The following is a 17,856-nucleotide window of genomic DNA, read 5'->3' on the forward strand; positions in this document are numbered from 1 at the left end:
GTTGCTATATAAGAACAGATTGAGGGCAAGGTAATGGAAAAAACTTTCCACAGAGCCTATGGAAAAAGCATGAGGTCAGGTACTTAGCAGTACTGTGAAAGGTGCAGGCATAATGTAGAAAACACAGTCCTCCAAGTCATAAAAGGGGAGGGACTAGCAGGAAAGGAGAACCACCCAAGGATGCAGATCCTCCTGCTGCATGGCAGGAGCTCCAGCTTCCAACAGAAAGTCACCTAAAGCATCCCTCCTGAGCAGGCTGCTTCATAAACCCTCAGCACAGCTGCTGGGAGATGTGGGTCACTGGCAGGTTGGGGCAGATTGGTTTTCTGTCCTGTGACCTCTACAGCCCCCAGTACTAAATATTACCAGAGGCAGAAGTCTGCATCCTTGTTACAGGCTACAGTGGACTCAGAGGTCTAGAAATGGTATGAAATACTACGTGAGAAAGGACCAAATCTTTGCTCAGAACACAGTATTTCCAGCAATATGAATGTCTCCTGTGCCTAGTCCATCTTTGTGTATGACAAACAGCTGGTACCTTTCTGGGGGGAGCTTTGAAAGTGAAGGTGACTACTGCAGGCTGCTAGCATTCCACACCAAGCACTCATAAGGTACTGTAAGCAATGAGGGGGATAAAGGAGGCTTTACAGCTTACCTCTGGCACTAGCCATGCCACTTCACTTTGTCCCCCATTTCCCCTCCACCCCTGACTTTGATAAATCATCTCCTTTTGGAGAAGTGACCAAATAAAAGTCCTACCCCATATAAGAAAATGACATATGGTCTCCTTGTCCAAGATCATAAAAGAACATTAGGAAAGCCAAGATGCTCCAGAAAGAGGGAGAAAAATGAAACATCTGACTTAGTAAAAACCAAGCTGCCACTGCCAGAGACTAATGAACAGTTTGTTGGCTTCGACTTCTTTGATGATTAAACACCAGCTCCTGTTCCCGTCATTCTTGGGAGAGAAATTAAAGGACAAAGCAGTCCTCAAGTATGTTTCATTTTAAGGAGGTGTTAGGGGAAATAAGAATTATTTTTAAGGGGAGCCTTAAACAATGTGCCTGCAATCAGTTGCAAGGAATCAGAGCTGTGTAAAATGTACAGGAGAATATGGGAAGGACAGAGCAAGATATCCACAGTCCTTACTTAGCAAGCTTGTTTTAGAAAGCTACTTTGCCCTCCTAATGGATTGTCCATTTCCACGTAGATAAGACAAATCAATGGGTTCTAGACCTTAACAAGCACCAGTTAATCTGACAAACACATGATAGCAATCTTTCCAGCTCCAAGACAGCACAAAGTCTGCTTTAGATCCTCACCTTTGCCTAGGGCAGGAGGCAGCAGCTCTTGTACTTACTGTGCTTTTCATAGGGAGAGTATTCTGCCAACATTCTGCTTTTATTCTGCTTTTAATTTATCTTCTGGTGCAAGCCAGTGCCTGATTTACAAGTCTGAAGTTCTGCTTGACAACTGTTATACATAAAGCGACAACTATTTTAGATACTGACCTTCTCCTTATGCTTCAGCTTAGCAGGTGAGAAAACCAGAATCTCCTTCCACATCCCTTAATTTCAAATACCCAATTGTCCACCTGACCTGGGGAGCAGGAAAACCACCTTGCACCCACAACCTGTCCACAATGTAAGGGGACAGAAATATGATATGCTGTGCCCTCCTGCACAGCAGGTCTTTGTGCTCTTGAACTCATTTTCTTTAGGACCTCAGAAGAACTTTGCATGGAGATGTTTCTCCTCACTGATCTGATCTACTTTTGTAGTAATTTGCATGTGTTTAATTGCTGAATGCATGTCCAGAAACTGGGACATATCAGCTGTATCCTCCACAACTAGGGGTGTGAAAGTGAAGTGTTATCTTGTTGCCCTATTTCTCTTCTGCCATGCCCCATCTCTGCAGCACCTGGACTGGTGCTGGTCCCGCAGATGTCAGACAGGACGTACCTAGCTGTACCCTTTGCTTAAAGGGGGTTGGCCTGCCCATGACAAGGCTTTCAGACTTCACAGCCTGTGTACCAAAGCCCCATCTGGGCACAGAATAGCACTATATGTTGTCTGCTTAACAGCCCCATTCGAGCTGGATGCAGAGGTTAAAAGGAGAAAGTCAGAAGACTACAGCATAGCACCTGCTGGGAGAACAACAAAAAAAAAAACAAACAGCAACCTCATTCAGTTGTACCGGCAGCAACCCCAAAGTCACCACCTGCAGCATGCCATCTTCCTTGGGCAAGACCTTAAAATCATTGCCAGGCAGTTTCTATTCTTAAGCCCCAGAATCTCTGAGCTATTTCATATTATTTCGGCTGGTCTGGTCTCCGTGCTCAGTTCCACATGAGCTAGTGGCTGGGCAAAACCCAGAGCCTGTTCTACTCCCAAAAGCAGCGTGGTTTGGCCTCCCCATTTCTGAGTCACCAGCCAGCTTTCACTCCAAATCTCATCATAACTTGAGAAGTTGTCCTCTTTCACAGTGAGGAGTCACCGAACGAGAGGTGGTCAGATTCATGCTTGGTGCCTATACCTTCCCACACCAAGCCAGCACAGAAGGGCATGCTTTGTCCAGATGGCTAACTAATGCCAGAGAAGCAAGGTCACACCTTCAAAGTTCAGTATCTGATGCATGAGTTTGACTAATTTTCAGGCAGAAAATCAAAAGAATATTGCTTGCACAATCAAAATTACATTGATAGATGGTCTGGAAACTGGTAAGGACTCCTTGTAGTACATGGGGGAGCTAAAAGCAGGTAAGATGTTCACTTAAACCAGAAGGGAGCTCAGACAGGTCCCTACCTGAGCAATTCCTTGCAGGGAAGAAGCACATTAGAGAGGTAACTGGCTTAGGATACTGTAGGGAGGGCAGCAAGCTGCTGTTTGTCTGCACTATTGTGATACGCTACATATTTACCTTCTGCACACCCACAAACCATGGAACTGTGCTGGTGCCTGTATCCCATCCCTTCTTCCATCTCCCACCCAGCTTCCCCCAGCCCATCTTTTTGTGCTTACCAGGCAATACCCTTTCTGCCTTACAGCATCTGTTTCCAGTGCCCTGCTGCATACACATATGGGCGTATCTAATATACAGCCATTAAAGCTCAAAAATATGTTTTTAATAATCATTTGTATTTAATTAAACATGCAACAACTAGCCTATTAAGCTAAATTAAATTTGAGTGAGATGTTTAAGCAGTGACTAGTGAAGATATCAGTTTCTAAAGCCCTCAAAAGGCTGGGGGAAGAAAGCTGGATTATGCCAAGTGAAAAGTGATTCTGGAAGACCAGCGATGCTCCCTAAACCCTTTCAAAGGCCTCTGCACATACCTTCAGAGAATTTTGTAGTGACTTTCTTACATCTTGCCTGCTGAGAAATGCTCACTTCAAGTGGTCAACACTTTATAGGCTTCTATCAGCAGCAACATGGTAACAGAAAAATGCGATTTCACTAGAATATTCCCAGAACTATTTTTTTTTTTTTTTAAATGAAACATCCTTTTCACCATCTTGCCAATGGTTTTACTGGACACCAATCTAATCACACCCTACTCCAGACAGGAGAGGTCCTGCAGCCCTTTACATAGACACTGACTGCCAGAGACTATATGAAGTGAGGCTAGAGGAATGGGGAAGAGAAAAGGAAACTTCAAAATCCTTTAAGGGGCTTAGAAACCCACTGGTATTAGGTACTCTAAAATAACACCCCTGTGCATCTGTTCCAACTCAATGTTGACACAGAGTAGCTTGATCAACAGGTTAGAAAATGGTGTTAATTTCCTTTAAAAAGCCCAAGCGTTTGATCTTGTAAAGGATGACCAGGAGTAAACAGGTAAGATGGTGTGGAAATGGTACAGGAAATAGAGAGCCCCAGCAGTCCTGGGTTAGTCTGCTTTTGGTGTAGCCAGGGTAAACCCAATGGAGCAGAGTGCCACCAGCAGCACTGCACACATTTTGGCCTATGCCATCATTCTGCCACTTTATTTGTTCAGGTCTTGGCTGGGGAAACATGAACCTGATGGACAGGTGCAGTGCAGCTGACAATAGCATTCAAAATACAGCTGTATGAAACACTCCCAATCCTGCTGAATAAGTCAAGTTTATTACAGGACGCAGGAGTTAAAGAACAGATTTCAGCAGGCTGTGGAGGTCCACAAGCAAGCAGACTTTGACTTCACGGCCAATTGGATGGCGGAGAACAAGCTGCAGTCCTTGTCCATGCTGAGTGAGTGCTCTCTGCAGTACCAGGACCAACAGTCCTGGAGCCAAGGAGCTCTATTTGCAGAGCTGGCTGAAAGTTATTGGCAGGGAGCCCATGTGAGCTCGGTAAATAAAGTATCCAGATAATAAAAATACCCGAAGGCACTGTTTAATTTTTCTGAGGGTTCTGATACAGCCAGCAATATTGAGAGGGAACAAATCTTGCAGACAGGAATGGGAGCAGAGAGCAAAGCCAGCCTTCCAGAAGAGAGGAAGACAAGACACCTCATAGGTCTGATGGCTCACAGCCTCTACAGCTACATACCTGACGCTCATTTACAGAAGGGAACAGCTGAAGAGGGTCAGTGCTTAGGAACTAGATTGGGCTCCAGGAAAACCAGGATCAGACTGCAGATGATGTGTTATAAACCCTCAAGTCTGCTTGAACCTCAGCTGAAAACTCTTGATGGATAAAAGGGTCAGTACTTTGTGTATCCATGACCTAGGAATGCAAAGGTTTTATCAAGGAGATAAAAGCCATGAGTTGCCTTCCCCTGCAGTCACACTGAGGTTAAAGGAGATCTTCTGGTGGTAGGTTGCTGCAGTGAGAGGGAGATGAAGTCCAACCTGAAAGCTATGAACATGCTTTGGGTTTGCTTCCCTCTTCACTAGAGCCTCATGTGAAGCACCCTACAAAGAAGGGGTGAGGGATGCCTCACAGAACCATAGAATCATAGAACAGCTTAGGCTGGAAGGGACATGAAAGATCACCCAGCTCCAACACCCTGCCACCCACTGAATCAAGTTGCCCAGGGCCTCGTCCAACCTGGAATAAAAGTGTATACCCCAGCCTGGTGACCCATTGCACCCTGGCAGCCAGCTGCACATGCCCTGCATGCAGTGACATAGAAGGGAGCAGGGGCTGGAGGATCCTTTTACTTCTTCCTCTGCCCTTTTTCTGTCTGGAGCTGTCCTGAGTCTGCTTGTGCCGGGCCAGCAGGGACTGCCCACATTTCATCCCACGTGCGTGCGCTGACTCCTTCCCCAAAAAGATCCCTTTCATTTGACTAGAGGGCCTTTCTGGGTCTCCAAACAGCTCAGCAGATCCTCTCCCTTTCACCATCCTTTTTCCTTGAATGTTCATTTTTCTCTGTAGCCTAGCAACTCAGCACAGACTCAGAATATTAACAGCTCCTGTCCCCACACACGATCTTCTCCAGAGGCCTGAAAATTGTGATAGCAGAAAGGCAGATAGGGGTAGGAGCAAGCAGGAGAGATGTAGGGAGCAAGCAGGGAGCCTCTACCAGCATTCAGAAACAGCAAAGCTATTCAGCTGCCGTATCTGCCACCTTCACTCAACATGTACATAGCATAGAGCTATATATAGCCCCATTTATTTACATATTCAAATAGCAACACGGCACGCACGCACTTGTATTCCAATCTAGGTTCTATATTGAGGTGCTGGCACTCTTGCGCACGTACACTATTGCTGCACGCTTTAAATGTATATATGACAAGATGTCAGCAGGTCAGATCCTCAAGGTCTAATTCAGTTTTCAATCAAACCAGACAAAGCTCTCACTTGGGGGAAGATACTTTAGCATTCTGCAGTAATCCTCTCCAATGCTGCAGCACTGCTATTGAAACAGGTGGCCATTTGGAACACTGCTCTCAAATACATGCAGCTTTTAAATATATATATAAATATATATAAAGGCTGTGGGAGTTCCGCCTGTGTAAAAACCTGAATAAAAACCTAAGCAGGAAAAAAAGTCATTTTTATCCTGGACAAAGTTTTCTGCAGTAACAATTCTAACTACTACAAGAATGCTGGAGTGCAAACCAAAGAGGTTCATACCACCACCATACACTGACATGTTCAGATCTAAAGATAACTTGGCTGATACAGGAACAGATGGAGCACTGCAATACATAGCACTGTTCAGCTGAAAGCGTGCTGCAAGCCATATAGCCATGGATTCTCATCCTCTCCAATATGACTTCTTTCCTGCTGTGGGGTGGAGTCATCTACGACATGCAGAGTGAACTTAAGTCTCTTCAGTGAAAGCACAGAAATATTCTCACTGGGGAAATCACCTAGCGAGCCAGTCATTTGAACTCTCTCAGTACTGGAAGCAGGGTTGACTCAGCCCTCCTGAGGCTCAAACTTGTGATACTGGGGCACTTGCAGAGCTGCTCCTTAGGGAAAACAACATCATGGAAAGATGTGCAGGGGGGATGCTTACTTAAATAAGCACATAAATGCTTATTCTCAATAAGCATTGCCACCATGTTTTAATAGTGCTGAAAAACCCTGGGTTTAGGCTAGAAATCAGCCAGTCCATCCAACAGCTTGCCCATAGCCAAGCATTTCCAGTTACGCAGATAAAAGGCTTCCTGCAAACCCTCCCATTAAGCTATCCTGTGAATGCTACAGGATTTCTAGGAGGAAATCAGCATGGTAGAATAGAAAGCCTCAGGGGGAAAGAGTCATACTCCAGTCCAGCAGTTCCTAGTCTGTCTTCAGCTGAGAGCTTGTTTCAGCAAGGTTTCCACAGCTCATTATCGACTGATCTATGTCCATGTCAAAACAGTACAATCCAACCAACAAAAATATTTCATTCAAGGACATTATTAAGAACCAAGACATCAGCACCCTTCAGCACAAACATAGGGGACCCCTCTGCAGGAGAAGCTCTAAAGCTGTCCCCTGTCACACAGAGCCACCTCCCCGCAGGACTGCTGCTTTACCTGACTGCCCTCTGCTACACACCAAATCTGAGACTTCCATGTCAGAAGAAACTGCTGGCTCTTTGTGAAGATACTGGCTTTCTGCTGGCCACTGCATTTGAAGAGATTGTGTGGTGATCTTTGGTTGTTACTTAGCAACTTGACTCTAAGATGTAGTGAATTTACTGGGCTGCCTCTGCAGTTAACCAGCATCAAGACCAAGGACACAGGGAGAATTTTGTCACTGGAATAGGATAATCTCCAAAATATTATGGAAGATGCAAGATTTTTCCCTTCTACAAGTTGCCAGTAATGCAGTAAATATTGACATATGAGTCACACTGACCTATTTTCTAGTTTAAGCCAGGCCAGTCTCTTCATAACCAATTTTGGGACCTATAAAGGTGGAGTACTTTGGACTCATTCACAGTAGTTTGCTTTTTTCTCAGTTGTTTTGTACAAGAACCCCACCCTCTTGTGGAAGGACTATCCCTGTCTTTGGGGCAGAAAGGGGACCACTGTTTGTTTGAATTTCAATACTTGTTCCCACATCCCATCACAGAGTACAGCTGCCCTGAGGTCTGGTACTTTGCTTGTCCTCATGTACTATGTTAGTACAAGGGATCTTTTCAGCACAATCAGGGGGATATCTGTTAAAATATAATGTGGTATGAACAGATATACACATCTTGGCTTTTTAGACTGTATCGGTGCTGAGCCCCAACAGTCCTGTGTACAGAACTGCCACCATTTGATTTTCCAAGCAGCCACCCAGTGCATCACAGAGCTGCACTTGAGGACTTGAAGCAACAATAGCTGCATGACCTAAGTAGCACTGAAGCCATGATTGGCAGCAGAAGGCACAGACCATTGCCAACTCTGAAGAAACCTATCTCAGCCACATGCTTGGAATATCTTAACTCAAAGCACACACAAACCCCCAGCATATGAAGAAAAACAACACTATCCATCCATACCAGCACAAAATCTAGGGATCTCACTGTAAATCAGAGCTGTACCATTCTCATTATGCCACAGTACGAGAGCCTGGCCCTTCTTCAGCACCAAGGCACCACTGCATCCTCTGCTACATGCAGTACCTCAGGAGCCTACAGCAATCCTACAGCCCCTGCAGTACCATGACAGCACACCACCCATTAAACTCAGCACTAAGAGTGTCTCAACTTTCAAATATCTTGGCAGTCTTCGATATTCAGCAACCTTACATACAGTGTACACACACACACTTCAGATTGTAGTGTCATGGGCCTAGAGATACCTGAGGCTACAGAGAAACAGTTACAAGCATGACAGGACACTCATTGCTGTATTTCATAACATATAACTGCAGAAGCCTCTAACTGTAGGATGTAAATGCTTTAACCTTTGTTTTAAGACCTTTTGATGTCCAGAAACATAGAACAGACTAACTAGAAAATATCTGTATGTCATTTTTCCATTGAAAAAAATGTTAACAATTTTAGTTAAATAAAAACTATCAATATATTTGAAGAGAACACATGGTAGTATAAATGTTGGTAGCAGAAACCTCTCCTTAATAAATAAATCTTGTTTTAAAAAACTCAAGATATCCATATCAATGGAAAATCCTTTTCAGAAACATATTGCAGCAAACGTGTTTCCTGCCTGCTATTGCAGACACAGAGGGTCTACCTGAAATGGATCAAAGGCCAAGAGCTGTGTCCATGAGCAAGTAGCTTAAGAAATCACTGTGTAGTGCAAAGACTCTCATACTGAGCCTGTCCATTCACACTGCCTTCTTTCACCAGCTATGCCTACTAGACAATAAGTTATTAGTGTGCATTGGTTATAGTGAAGTGAGATTCAGCTAGGCAGTGCATATTCATACTTCAGGGAAAACAGAACAGCAATGCCTCATCAGGACAGATTCCTCTACAGAGGCTATTTCAAACATTCCTGATGGAGAGAAAATTTGACATAGTGAAGAGTAGTGCCCAAGTGATGATGGCATAACCAGTTGTACAATGATCTTTCCTGGTCAAGAACATCTTTACACACCCAATCCACCTTGTCCTGTGTTAAAAGGCAATTTAAAACACCTAGTGCTCAGCCTTCAGACTTCTTGGGCATAGTTTACATCTCTCCTGAGCAGGGATAACTTATTTTCTTAACATGACAACTGTGTTTTCAAACAAGCTTTGGGAAGTTGGTAAATAGCAGACATGCTTCCTTCTGTAAGCCCCCAAGTGACCAAGTACAGCACACCAGCATGAGCACAGTCAGTCCCACAAGACAGCAACGTGGCAAGAGGTGATGATACAGGAATAGGAGGTAATGAAGCAAAACATCAAGGTGCACCTTGCCAAGTATTCTGCACCAAACACTAACCTGTCTGTACTGCAGGCTGTCCCCCAGAAAAAGGTATCACCCATCCTGCAGGTATCGTTCATTTAGCATGTTGTATATTGCAGCAGACATTTCTATTTGGAAGCCTTGTTTCTTACACTAGCCCTCTACAATAATTCTCTTGTAACTTTTCAACTTGTCACCAGGTTTATAAAACTTTAAAGCTAGTGCTATAACAAACTGAAACAATGTTATTGCAGATGTAGGAGAGCATCTTGGGATGAATAAATTATAGGAGCCACAAAGAAATCACGACGACAAAGGCTGCGTGCTCCAAGCTGTTTATGGCGTGCAGAAACACAGGGGGGAGCAGGTTTAGGACTGCACAGATCATAGGGCAGGAAAATTGAAGCATTATGAAGGGTAACCATCTCTTATTTTAAATGCATAAAAAACTTCTGGTTGTTTTCTTTATTGAAATAGTTCATTAATGCTTGAAGGGAGTCTGAACGGTCTGGAACTGGAAAAATATGTCCGCAAAGATTAGAGAGACAAGGCTGCGGCTGGAAGCACCAACCTCTACACCCACCATGCAGCCAGTTCAGTCCACCCTGAACAGGCCAGTCCTCAGCTGTCCATTGAAGGAGCATACAGGGGAAGACTTCCAGCTCCTTCTGAAGCAGTAGGGACTAGATACCATCAGAGCTAGATCCAGCAAAGCAGGTTGCTTGAACCAGAGCACCAAGCTGATGGTGAGTTCAGACAGCGTTAAGGCCACATACCACAAGGGCCAAAATTTACATGTTTCTCCAGCTGCAGAATGACTTGAGCTCCAGACCGACAGCACTTCTCATTCTCCTGGTTCAGAAGTACTGCTAGACTCCTCAGTAACTGGACACCATAGTAAGAGGTCTGAACATAGTACTGAGCACCAATATGTGACCAAGCATCTGTAAATAGCTGCACATTGTTGCACACTTAAAACAACTCAACCACCTGTAGCAAAATGGCATTTGCCAGATAAATTATCCAGCCTATTTCCTTAAAGGAGAACTGGGAGATACCATTCTTCCTTGCTTAGCATATCATCTAAGCTACAGAACATCACTGTGACGATATTTCTCCTTTCAGTCTGCCTTTAAATCCTCAGCTTGCAAATTTGTACAGGATCTGAAAAGTCTCCAGCTAGGCCTTTCATCTTCATGGAGCAGCACTTCCCAGAGGGTCTGCCAGTAAAACGTGCCCTCCCCAATACCTGTTTGGCCTGGCCCCTGGCATTCTTTCCCAGGCATTTCAACTGATGTCACTGATCTTGGCTCAGCAAATAATCCTGCTAATCACTGACAAGAACAGAGGCTGCAGCTCAGCATTGCTTAGCAGGGCTAAGAGGAGTACACAGCAATAAAACATTACTTGAGCAAGTGAGCTTGGAAATATGGCTGACCACACAGGCAGCAGCTGCAGTGAACAAGGCGTCTTTTTATTAAATAAAAGCAGTAGCTCTGGTTCCTCATCATTGGGAGATCATTACAGTGCACCTAGGAACCTCCTTTAACCCGACACGTCTCCACTTGCACTGTACCATGGCATGGCACTGGGGCATGGCCCTCAAGGCGGTGGAGAGGCATTGCCTTTGTAACAGCAAGGCACCGGGACACACTGAACTTGTACAGGCAATTGCAATGCATTCCGTGTATCAGTGTCTGGGAACCTCCAGTATAAAGACATAGCTGCGTTGCCTTAGCAGAGAGCCCTGTAGCCTCCGGGACTGAAATGTCACCACATCATTTTGGCAGTACAGTTCCCATGGGAGTGAAGGCAAAGAGTGCTGCTTAGATCACGGATGGAGCTGTATTCCTCCACAGCACCATGTCCAGCTGGACTCCCATGGAAAACAACTTTTTGAATCATGCAGTGGCAAGTCCCTGGCAGCACTTGTTCCCCACCATCACGCAGCCAGTAGGTGCCAGGAAGCCCAGCGATGGGAGAGGTGGGGGCTCTCCTCAGCCTGCCCAGCCCCAGGGCCATTGTTCCAGAAAGGATGTCTGAGGATTAATTAATTATCCTACAAGGGGCAGTAAGTAATAACACTCCTTGTGGAACAATAGAAGCTATTTGGTTGCCGTGACAACCCAGCTCCACTTGTGTGCCTTTAATTTATTCATTGCACAGTCCCTTCCCCAATCACATACAATGCCAAAAAATGTCTTGTTTTTCTTGCCCGTAACCATGTCCAGAGCAGGGGTAAGACAGCCCTTTCCCCGGGGCATCTGTCACACAAAAGAACAATGCACATAAATCTCTGCAGCCTGGAAACTTGCATCACACAAGAACTCTTCCACTCCCTGTTTGTTCTTTAAGATGATTCTGATTTTTTAACCCCTTTTGAAGATGCCTCACCATGATACCCATAGATCTTGACCTTGAGTAGCCTCCCAAACTTACACATGAAGGATGGCTGGGAGATTGTGCTTGTCAACTTGTACAGAAGGCCAGGAGAGATGAGAAAAGCATAGAAGTGATGTGCCATAGCAGCATCAACAGGAACGTGGCATAAACTCAGAGTACCTAGAGCCCAGCCTGATTATAACAAAGCCATGACTACCAAAAAAAGTGTCCATCAACAGTGCTGCCTGAAACCTGTAAGACCCAGAGCAGCACATGGTTGAAGGTTCATGTTGGGAAACATTCTCCTCTGCATACCACAATGATGTGGATTTCTCTCCAGCCCCAAACACCCTCTTGCCCCAGGAATTTGGGGTAGAGGAAAAGAAGGTGTTCACCAGAAAGGGGAGAACGTGGCTTTCATGAGGAAAGGGTTGAAAGCATTGCTAAGAGAATGGCTACTAGCCCAGGACACAGCATGCCTGACAACAGGTATATGGCAAAGAGCTTGAGCAGCCTTTATTAGCCCACACACATCTTCACTTGGAGCTTCATTCTGAACCTGCCTCTGCAGCACCTAGCTCTCTTCTCAGGTCTGTAGTGAAAGATCAGAGCAATTATAGCAGGCAAATAGTCAAATCCCTCACTCCCTCCAGTGAGGTCTGTGCAAGCTAGGGTCTTAGACTATGCTCTCAGACCCCAAAGTGTTCAGCCTGACTCTAGCAAGGAGGGTGACAGCTCGTTCACCACACAGGAAAATTCAGATCCAATTTGAGACCGGGGGAGGAGGTGACTTAGAGATGAGCTCTGTCCTGACAGGCAAGATAGATGGAATTGGGTTAAGCCATCTGTCTCCTCTAAGCTGAGCCTAACCTCAAGCACAGCTACCCAATGCAATGGGGCCATAGGTCCATACCTAAATTTCTGTATGTTAACACTGAAGTGTAACATGCCATATAGATGATGCTAAAGGTTAGGTGAATGGGGAGAGTCTGCAATTTGCTGCATGTTCCATAGTTTAGAATAATAAGAAACAGCAAATATTTGGTAGTGATTTAACCCATAGATCAGCACTGCTCATCTTTATTTTCCTAGTAAGGCCCAGAAGTTTGTTTGATCTCCACTTTCCAAGCCTCTTCTGTATAAGAAAATATAAAAAACTGTTTTATATGAGAACCTGAAGACTCGTGGTCATCCCTTCAGCTTGAAATGTATCAACAGATACATTCAGGAGTTTCAAGCAGTTTGGAAAACAAATTGACAAGTCAGATGATTGCCTCATCTCCCCTCCTCCCCCAGTGCGACAGCAAAATAGCTGGTGGGACAGAGAAACAGGTCAGGAGAGTACAGAATCGGATAAATAGGACAGGAGCACTGGGAGACCAAGGTTTTAATTGGCTCAATGAGCAAGAACTGTAAACTGGCCTAGGATTCTCCTACACAGGTCTGGAACTGAGGAACAGAACAGCTGCTCCTGAAGGTCCCCGTCAGCCTTTCTCCCTTACCCAGCCTCCTGGAAAGCAAAGCAACTTGGAAGAAAAGCCTCTGGGCACAGGAGAAAGGAAGGCAGGGCTAGGTGACAGATCAGTGCAATGCATGTCCTCTGCTGGGTGCTGAGGGCTTCTGAGAGATAGCACAAGCCCAGATGTGGATCCCATCCATAACCAAAATCCTTATGGAATAGTTGGGGGTAAAATCTGTTATCTGGGCAGAGGATGTTTTTCATCAGTGGTATGAAAAGCTCCAGCCTATCAATGACACCCCAAACAAGCAGATCACAATTAGATTCCTTCCTTTCCAGTACAGATCTGGAAAAGGCCATCTTACCACCAGAAAGGATACAAAGCCACTGCCTGTTTTTCAACTCAGGAATCACAGGCTGACTGTAAAACCACTACCGCCTTTGTGTCACTGGAAAAATATCAGAACCTACTTTAAGGAATAAGCATTAATATTTTGGAGAGATCCGTGCAACTAGCACAGAAAGATAAGGGATGAGAATCTGCCCTGCATAAGATACAACTAGCTCCAGAGAGGCCAGCTGAGATTCTCCATCCACAACACCAGACACTAGCTCACAGGAGCATCTCTGGTGGAGACACTCACTAACCCTACTAGAATTTACTTCACCTTTGGAAGCAAACTACAGTCTTTCAATCACATCACAAATACTGCCAGCAAAGGTAAGAGTGTACCAGAGAGGTCTATCATGCCAACTTTGTCTTGCAAAAAAAAATTTTTTTTTTTTGAGCCTGGAGCTGGGCTGTGGTGCCAATTGACAGGCAGTCCCAGTGACAAAGGCCAATCAACGGGCAGAAATAGGAAGGCTCAGACTAAAACCAGTATGCTGAGAAAGAAATTTGGAAATCTCATTTAGTACAGCATGATGATGTTTAACTTCTCATCCCACTGCATATGGAGAAATCATGCTTGAATTCCATATGCTTTAGTGAGGAAGAACTGTCTTAAATCAGAGCTCCCATCATCCCTCAGAATCCTGTGTCCAAATCAGAAGAAAAAACACTTATTCAATACCAGAAAAGTGCCACTCTTCCTCCAAAAGCTTCCCAGCTGCAGGGAAGACCTGCAGAAGGAGTTTACGGAAGCAGGGGGTAACTATTCTTTTTAGAAGGGCACCCTAAGATCTCAGGTGACTCCAAGGAGCCATTGTCTTGGGTGTGCCTCTCAACCAGAGAGAGGAAGAATAGTTTATTAGGCTTTATTTATTTATATATTTTTTTAAATTCCTCCCAGACTCACCATGTTGACTTCAGAGATCTGGTCAATGCTGGAGATATGGATGCTCATTCCCACTGTGACAGGGTTACCTGAAACACAAATGGACTGGATTAGAATCATATTCAAGCTCTCCTCTTGTCTGCTATTACAGCATCGACTAGAAATGCTGCAATATGATTTGAAGCAGCCTCACATTCCCCAAGTCTCAAGAATTTCAAAGTCACATGTGCTCAAATGACGAAAGAGGAATAGATTTCTCTAACTCCCAGCTTTATAGACTCACCCCTAGGGGTAGCGCAGACTAAGCTTGATTCTTTAATTCCTGGAAGTTAATTACCCCCTAGTTATACAATTATCTCTGGTTATTCCAAATAATGCCTTCAGAGACATCAGAAAGCTCCCAGAGGACTTGCATAAGGTGTTGCTGATTGACCATACAAAGAACACAGCAATCAAGCCCATGTAACACGTGGGCAGGAAAGATACTCCAAATCACTCCTCCATCACCCTGCCAGCTCTGCAGCACACCGTTTGAAATGCCCAAGTGAGTTTTAATACCCAAGATACCAGACAAGTACAGGAACCAGACCCATGAAGTGAGAAAGCAGCATTTGCACGGTGGATTTTCAGAGCAGAGCTGGGATTAGAGAACAAATTCCCCATTTCACTGTTGGTATCAGGACATCCCACCCCACATCCTGTTGCCCACAGCCACTGGGCTATTATAGATATCCGTATACAACTTCTCTGTGAAATGCAGATATTCCCTTACCCAGCGAACAAGCTACTCTCACACTGCAGTAAATGCCACTGACTGCAGCATGCAAGATGAGCTTGAAGAGATACCACCCAAGGGCTGTCACAGCCAGACCTATTGCCCTCTTGTCCAAATGCAGCAAAAGCTGAGTTACCATTTCCCACAGACCTGTAGATTCAGGTCAGAAGAACATTTCAGCCAATACTCCCAGATGTGTGAGCCTCCAAGCTAGAATGACTTATACCTAGTTCAACTTCAGCCCCTCTGACAAGCAGCTCCCACAGACAGGCAACAGAACAGCCCCTTCAGTGGCATTTAAGTTGTGTAAAACTATTTGCAAAGATACACAGCAACTACTAAAAACAGCAAAAGACCTTCTGCAGCTTGAGATGGGGTTTTTGAATGCCACCCATCTCCAGTTATCCCCACAGTTCCAAAGCCAAAACACAAACAATCCCACCACAACCCAAGTCCCCTCTTCCCACACATGCCAGGGGGAAAATGATTCCTTGCAATGCAGAAGTAGAGAGGGAATGGCAAACAACGATGCCACTCAAGGTATTAACTCTTCCATGGACTCATTAGTAGATCTAAATGCTGAAATATTTGCAGATAATCATGAAATAGCTTAGAAAGTAATTAGGAGATTGGGGGAGAGGGGAGAACCACACAACTGGAAATGAAGTGATTTTTTAATTATGTGTTACCAGAAGTAGGGAAGTAGTGTCATTAGGGCTGCCTTGTGATTGGGTGCACTGTTAACCGAGACCCTCTGCTGCAAATTAAGCAGCATTATCCTTTAATGGAATATGAACAACACTGAAAACATCAGAATCAACAACTGTAATTAGGCCCTGCTATGTAAATCCCCTTAAAGAGGCAGTGCTCTTCTCCAGCACTTCTGGCTCATTGTCAGTGGTACCAGAGAGGGGTGCTCAGGAGACTTTGCAGAGCCTTCAGAAATCTCCATGCAGGGCAGGTTCCTGGCCATCTATTTGCTGTATTCCTCTGCTCAGCTGTGACCAGGGAACCAGGTGGGAAAGTAACCACAAGACACCCCAGGAGAGCCGATCATCTTGCATCTTCCTTTGTGTCAGAAGCTGACAGTGGCACCACTAAAGCTCTTCAGGAAGTCTCACTTCTGGTAGTTTGTCTTCTTTTCTGAAGCCAGGGCCCTGTTGTGATGCAAGCCATTGCAGGAGGAAGAAGTCGCCACTACCCTGAGGACCTTAGAGACTAATTGGCTACTGGAGAAAAGAAGGGCCACCACATCAGGGCTGCCACAGAGCTGGGGAAAAGCTCACTCCTGAGCCCTTCTGCCATGCAGCATTTCCTCCAAGAGCTGCCCTACCACCTGCTTTATTTCCAGTTTGTCAACACTGGTCATTGTGGTACTGTGGTTAGGTGTCCCTTCCTTGGTGCAAAAAATTAGTGTCTCTTCCCCCTGCTGTGCAAGAAACCCACTGAAACAACTGGACTGGGTGGCAATAACAGGGGAGCACTGACAGTGGTGATATACAAATATTTGTCAAATTCAGAGTCTATCCAATCTAATCTATCTGTCTAGACATTTGTGCTGTGTTCATCACCATGGTATCTGAGCGCCTGAGGTCATGCAGTGACTCAGTGTCAGAGCCGTGGATAAGATCCAGACCTCCCAGCTCCAAGACAAGTGCTGGAGCAGAGATCGACCACACAGCTCCCCATCAGTCTGGGCTCACCTGCACCCAGCTCCCCCACACTGTCAACAATATTCTCAATGGCCACTCTGGGCACTGCCAACACCTCTGTGCCCCATCTATCACAGCACATGGGAAGCTCTATCACCTGCCTGCAGCCCCTCAAGCATTGATCCGTCAACCTGCAGGCACAAGCACGAGATTGTCATTTAGCACTCAAGATGAAGGTATGCAGAAGTCCTGCCTTTACTGGATTTGCTCTTAGCTTGATTGCAGGAAAGTCATTTCACCTTCTCCATCCCTGTCATGAAGACCAATCTGCAGTCTGTCTCCTCAGAAGGGGGATGCATGCACATGTACGTACACAGCCAGCAGAAACAAGCTTGCCCTACCTCTTTCCGCAGACCATAGAAAAACTAGACCAACCAGTGCCCAACATTCAGGCTGTAAGTAGTACACAAAATAAACAAAGGACATCAATTCTGCCAATGTTAATAGCTTCAGGCAAGAGGGATACAAAAACTAGGGTATTTAAAATACAGGATAACGTCATCTGTGACTTTGTCCAAAAGGCAGAGCTCTGCGTTTGTGGATCTGAAAAGATGCAAAAGAAATCCTGATATTAAAGATCCGTGTCTTTTATCTGTACCTTACCAATGCACGCAAACTAGACCTTTTCCCCTCTTAAAGAAAATGTTTATGTGTAGAAGAGTTTTGTAGGCAAGCCCACAAGCGAGGGAGTCTAAGAAATTCTGCCACTTCCACCGGTGAATAGCACCATCACACATCTCTGCTTCTCATCACCACTGGAAAAGTCACCAACATTTTGTCCTCAAAACAGTTTGACGTCTGAAAAATGTACTCAGGGGAAGTTGGAAGGGAAGCAGACAAAGGAGTTATAATAAAATCAGCCCTTTTTCTGCAAGTGATACTTGTCACATACAAAAACAGCCAAGGTAGAGAACAAGTTGTGCTAATCTGCAATATTTTTCCAGCAACTAGTTATTACTTTCACATTTTATTTTATAAT

General features: G+C 45.0%; 1 protein-coding gene across 2 annotated transcripts in view; it reads right to left on the reverse strand.

Annotated features, from left to right (window-relative positions):
- LOC116494383 (gamma-aminobutyric acid receptor subunit beta-4) overlaps nucleotides 1-17,856 on the reverse strand; it is a 62,768-nt gene that overhangs the window by 24,016 nt on the left and 20,896 nt on the right. For both annotated transcript variants that reach the window (XM_032196255.1, XM_032196254.1), the window contains exon 3: nucleotides 14,412-14,479. In XM_032196255.1, the coding sequence (XP_032052146.1) occupies nucleotides 14,412-14,479 (68 nt within the window). The remainder of the gene's footprint in view (nucleotides 1-14,411; nucleotides 14,480-17,856) is intronic.

Source organism: Aythya fuligula, chromosome 13 (assembly GCF_009819795.1).
Source record: "Aythya fuligula isolate bAytFul2 chromosome 13, bAytFul2.pri, whole genome shotgun sequence".
Taxonomy (NCBI): domain Eukaryota; kingdom Metazoa; phylum Chordata; class Aves; order Anseriformes; family Anatidae; genus Aythya; species Aythya fuligula.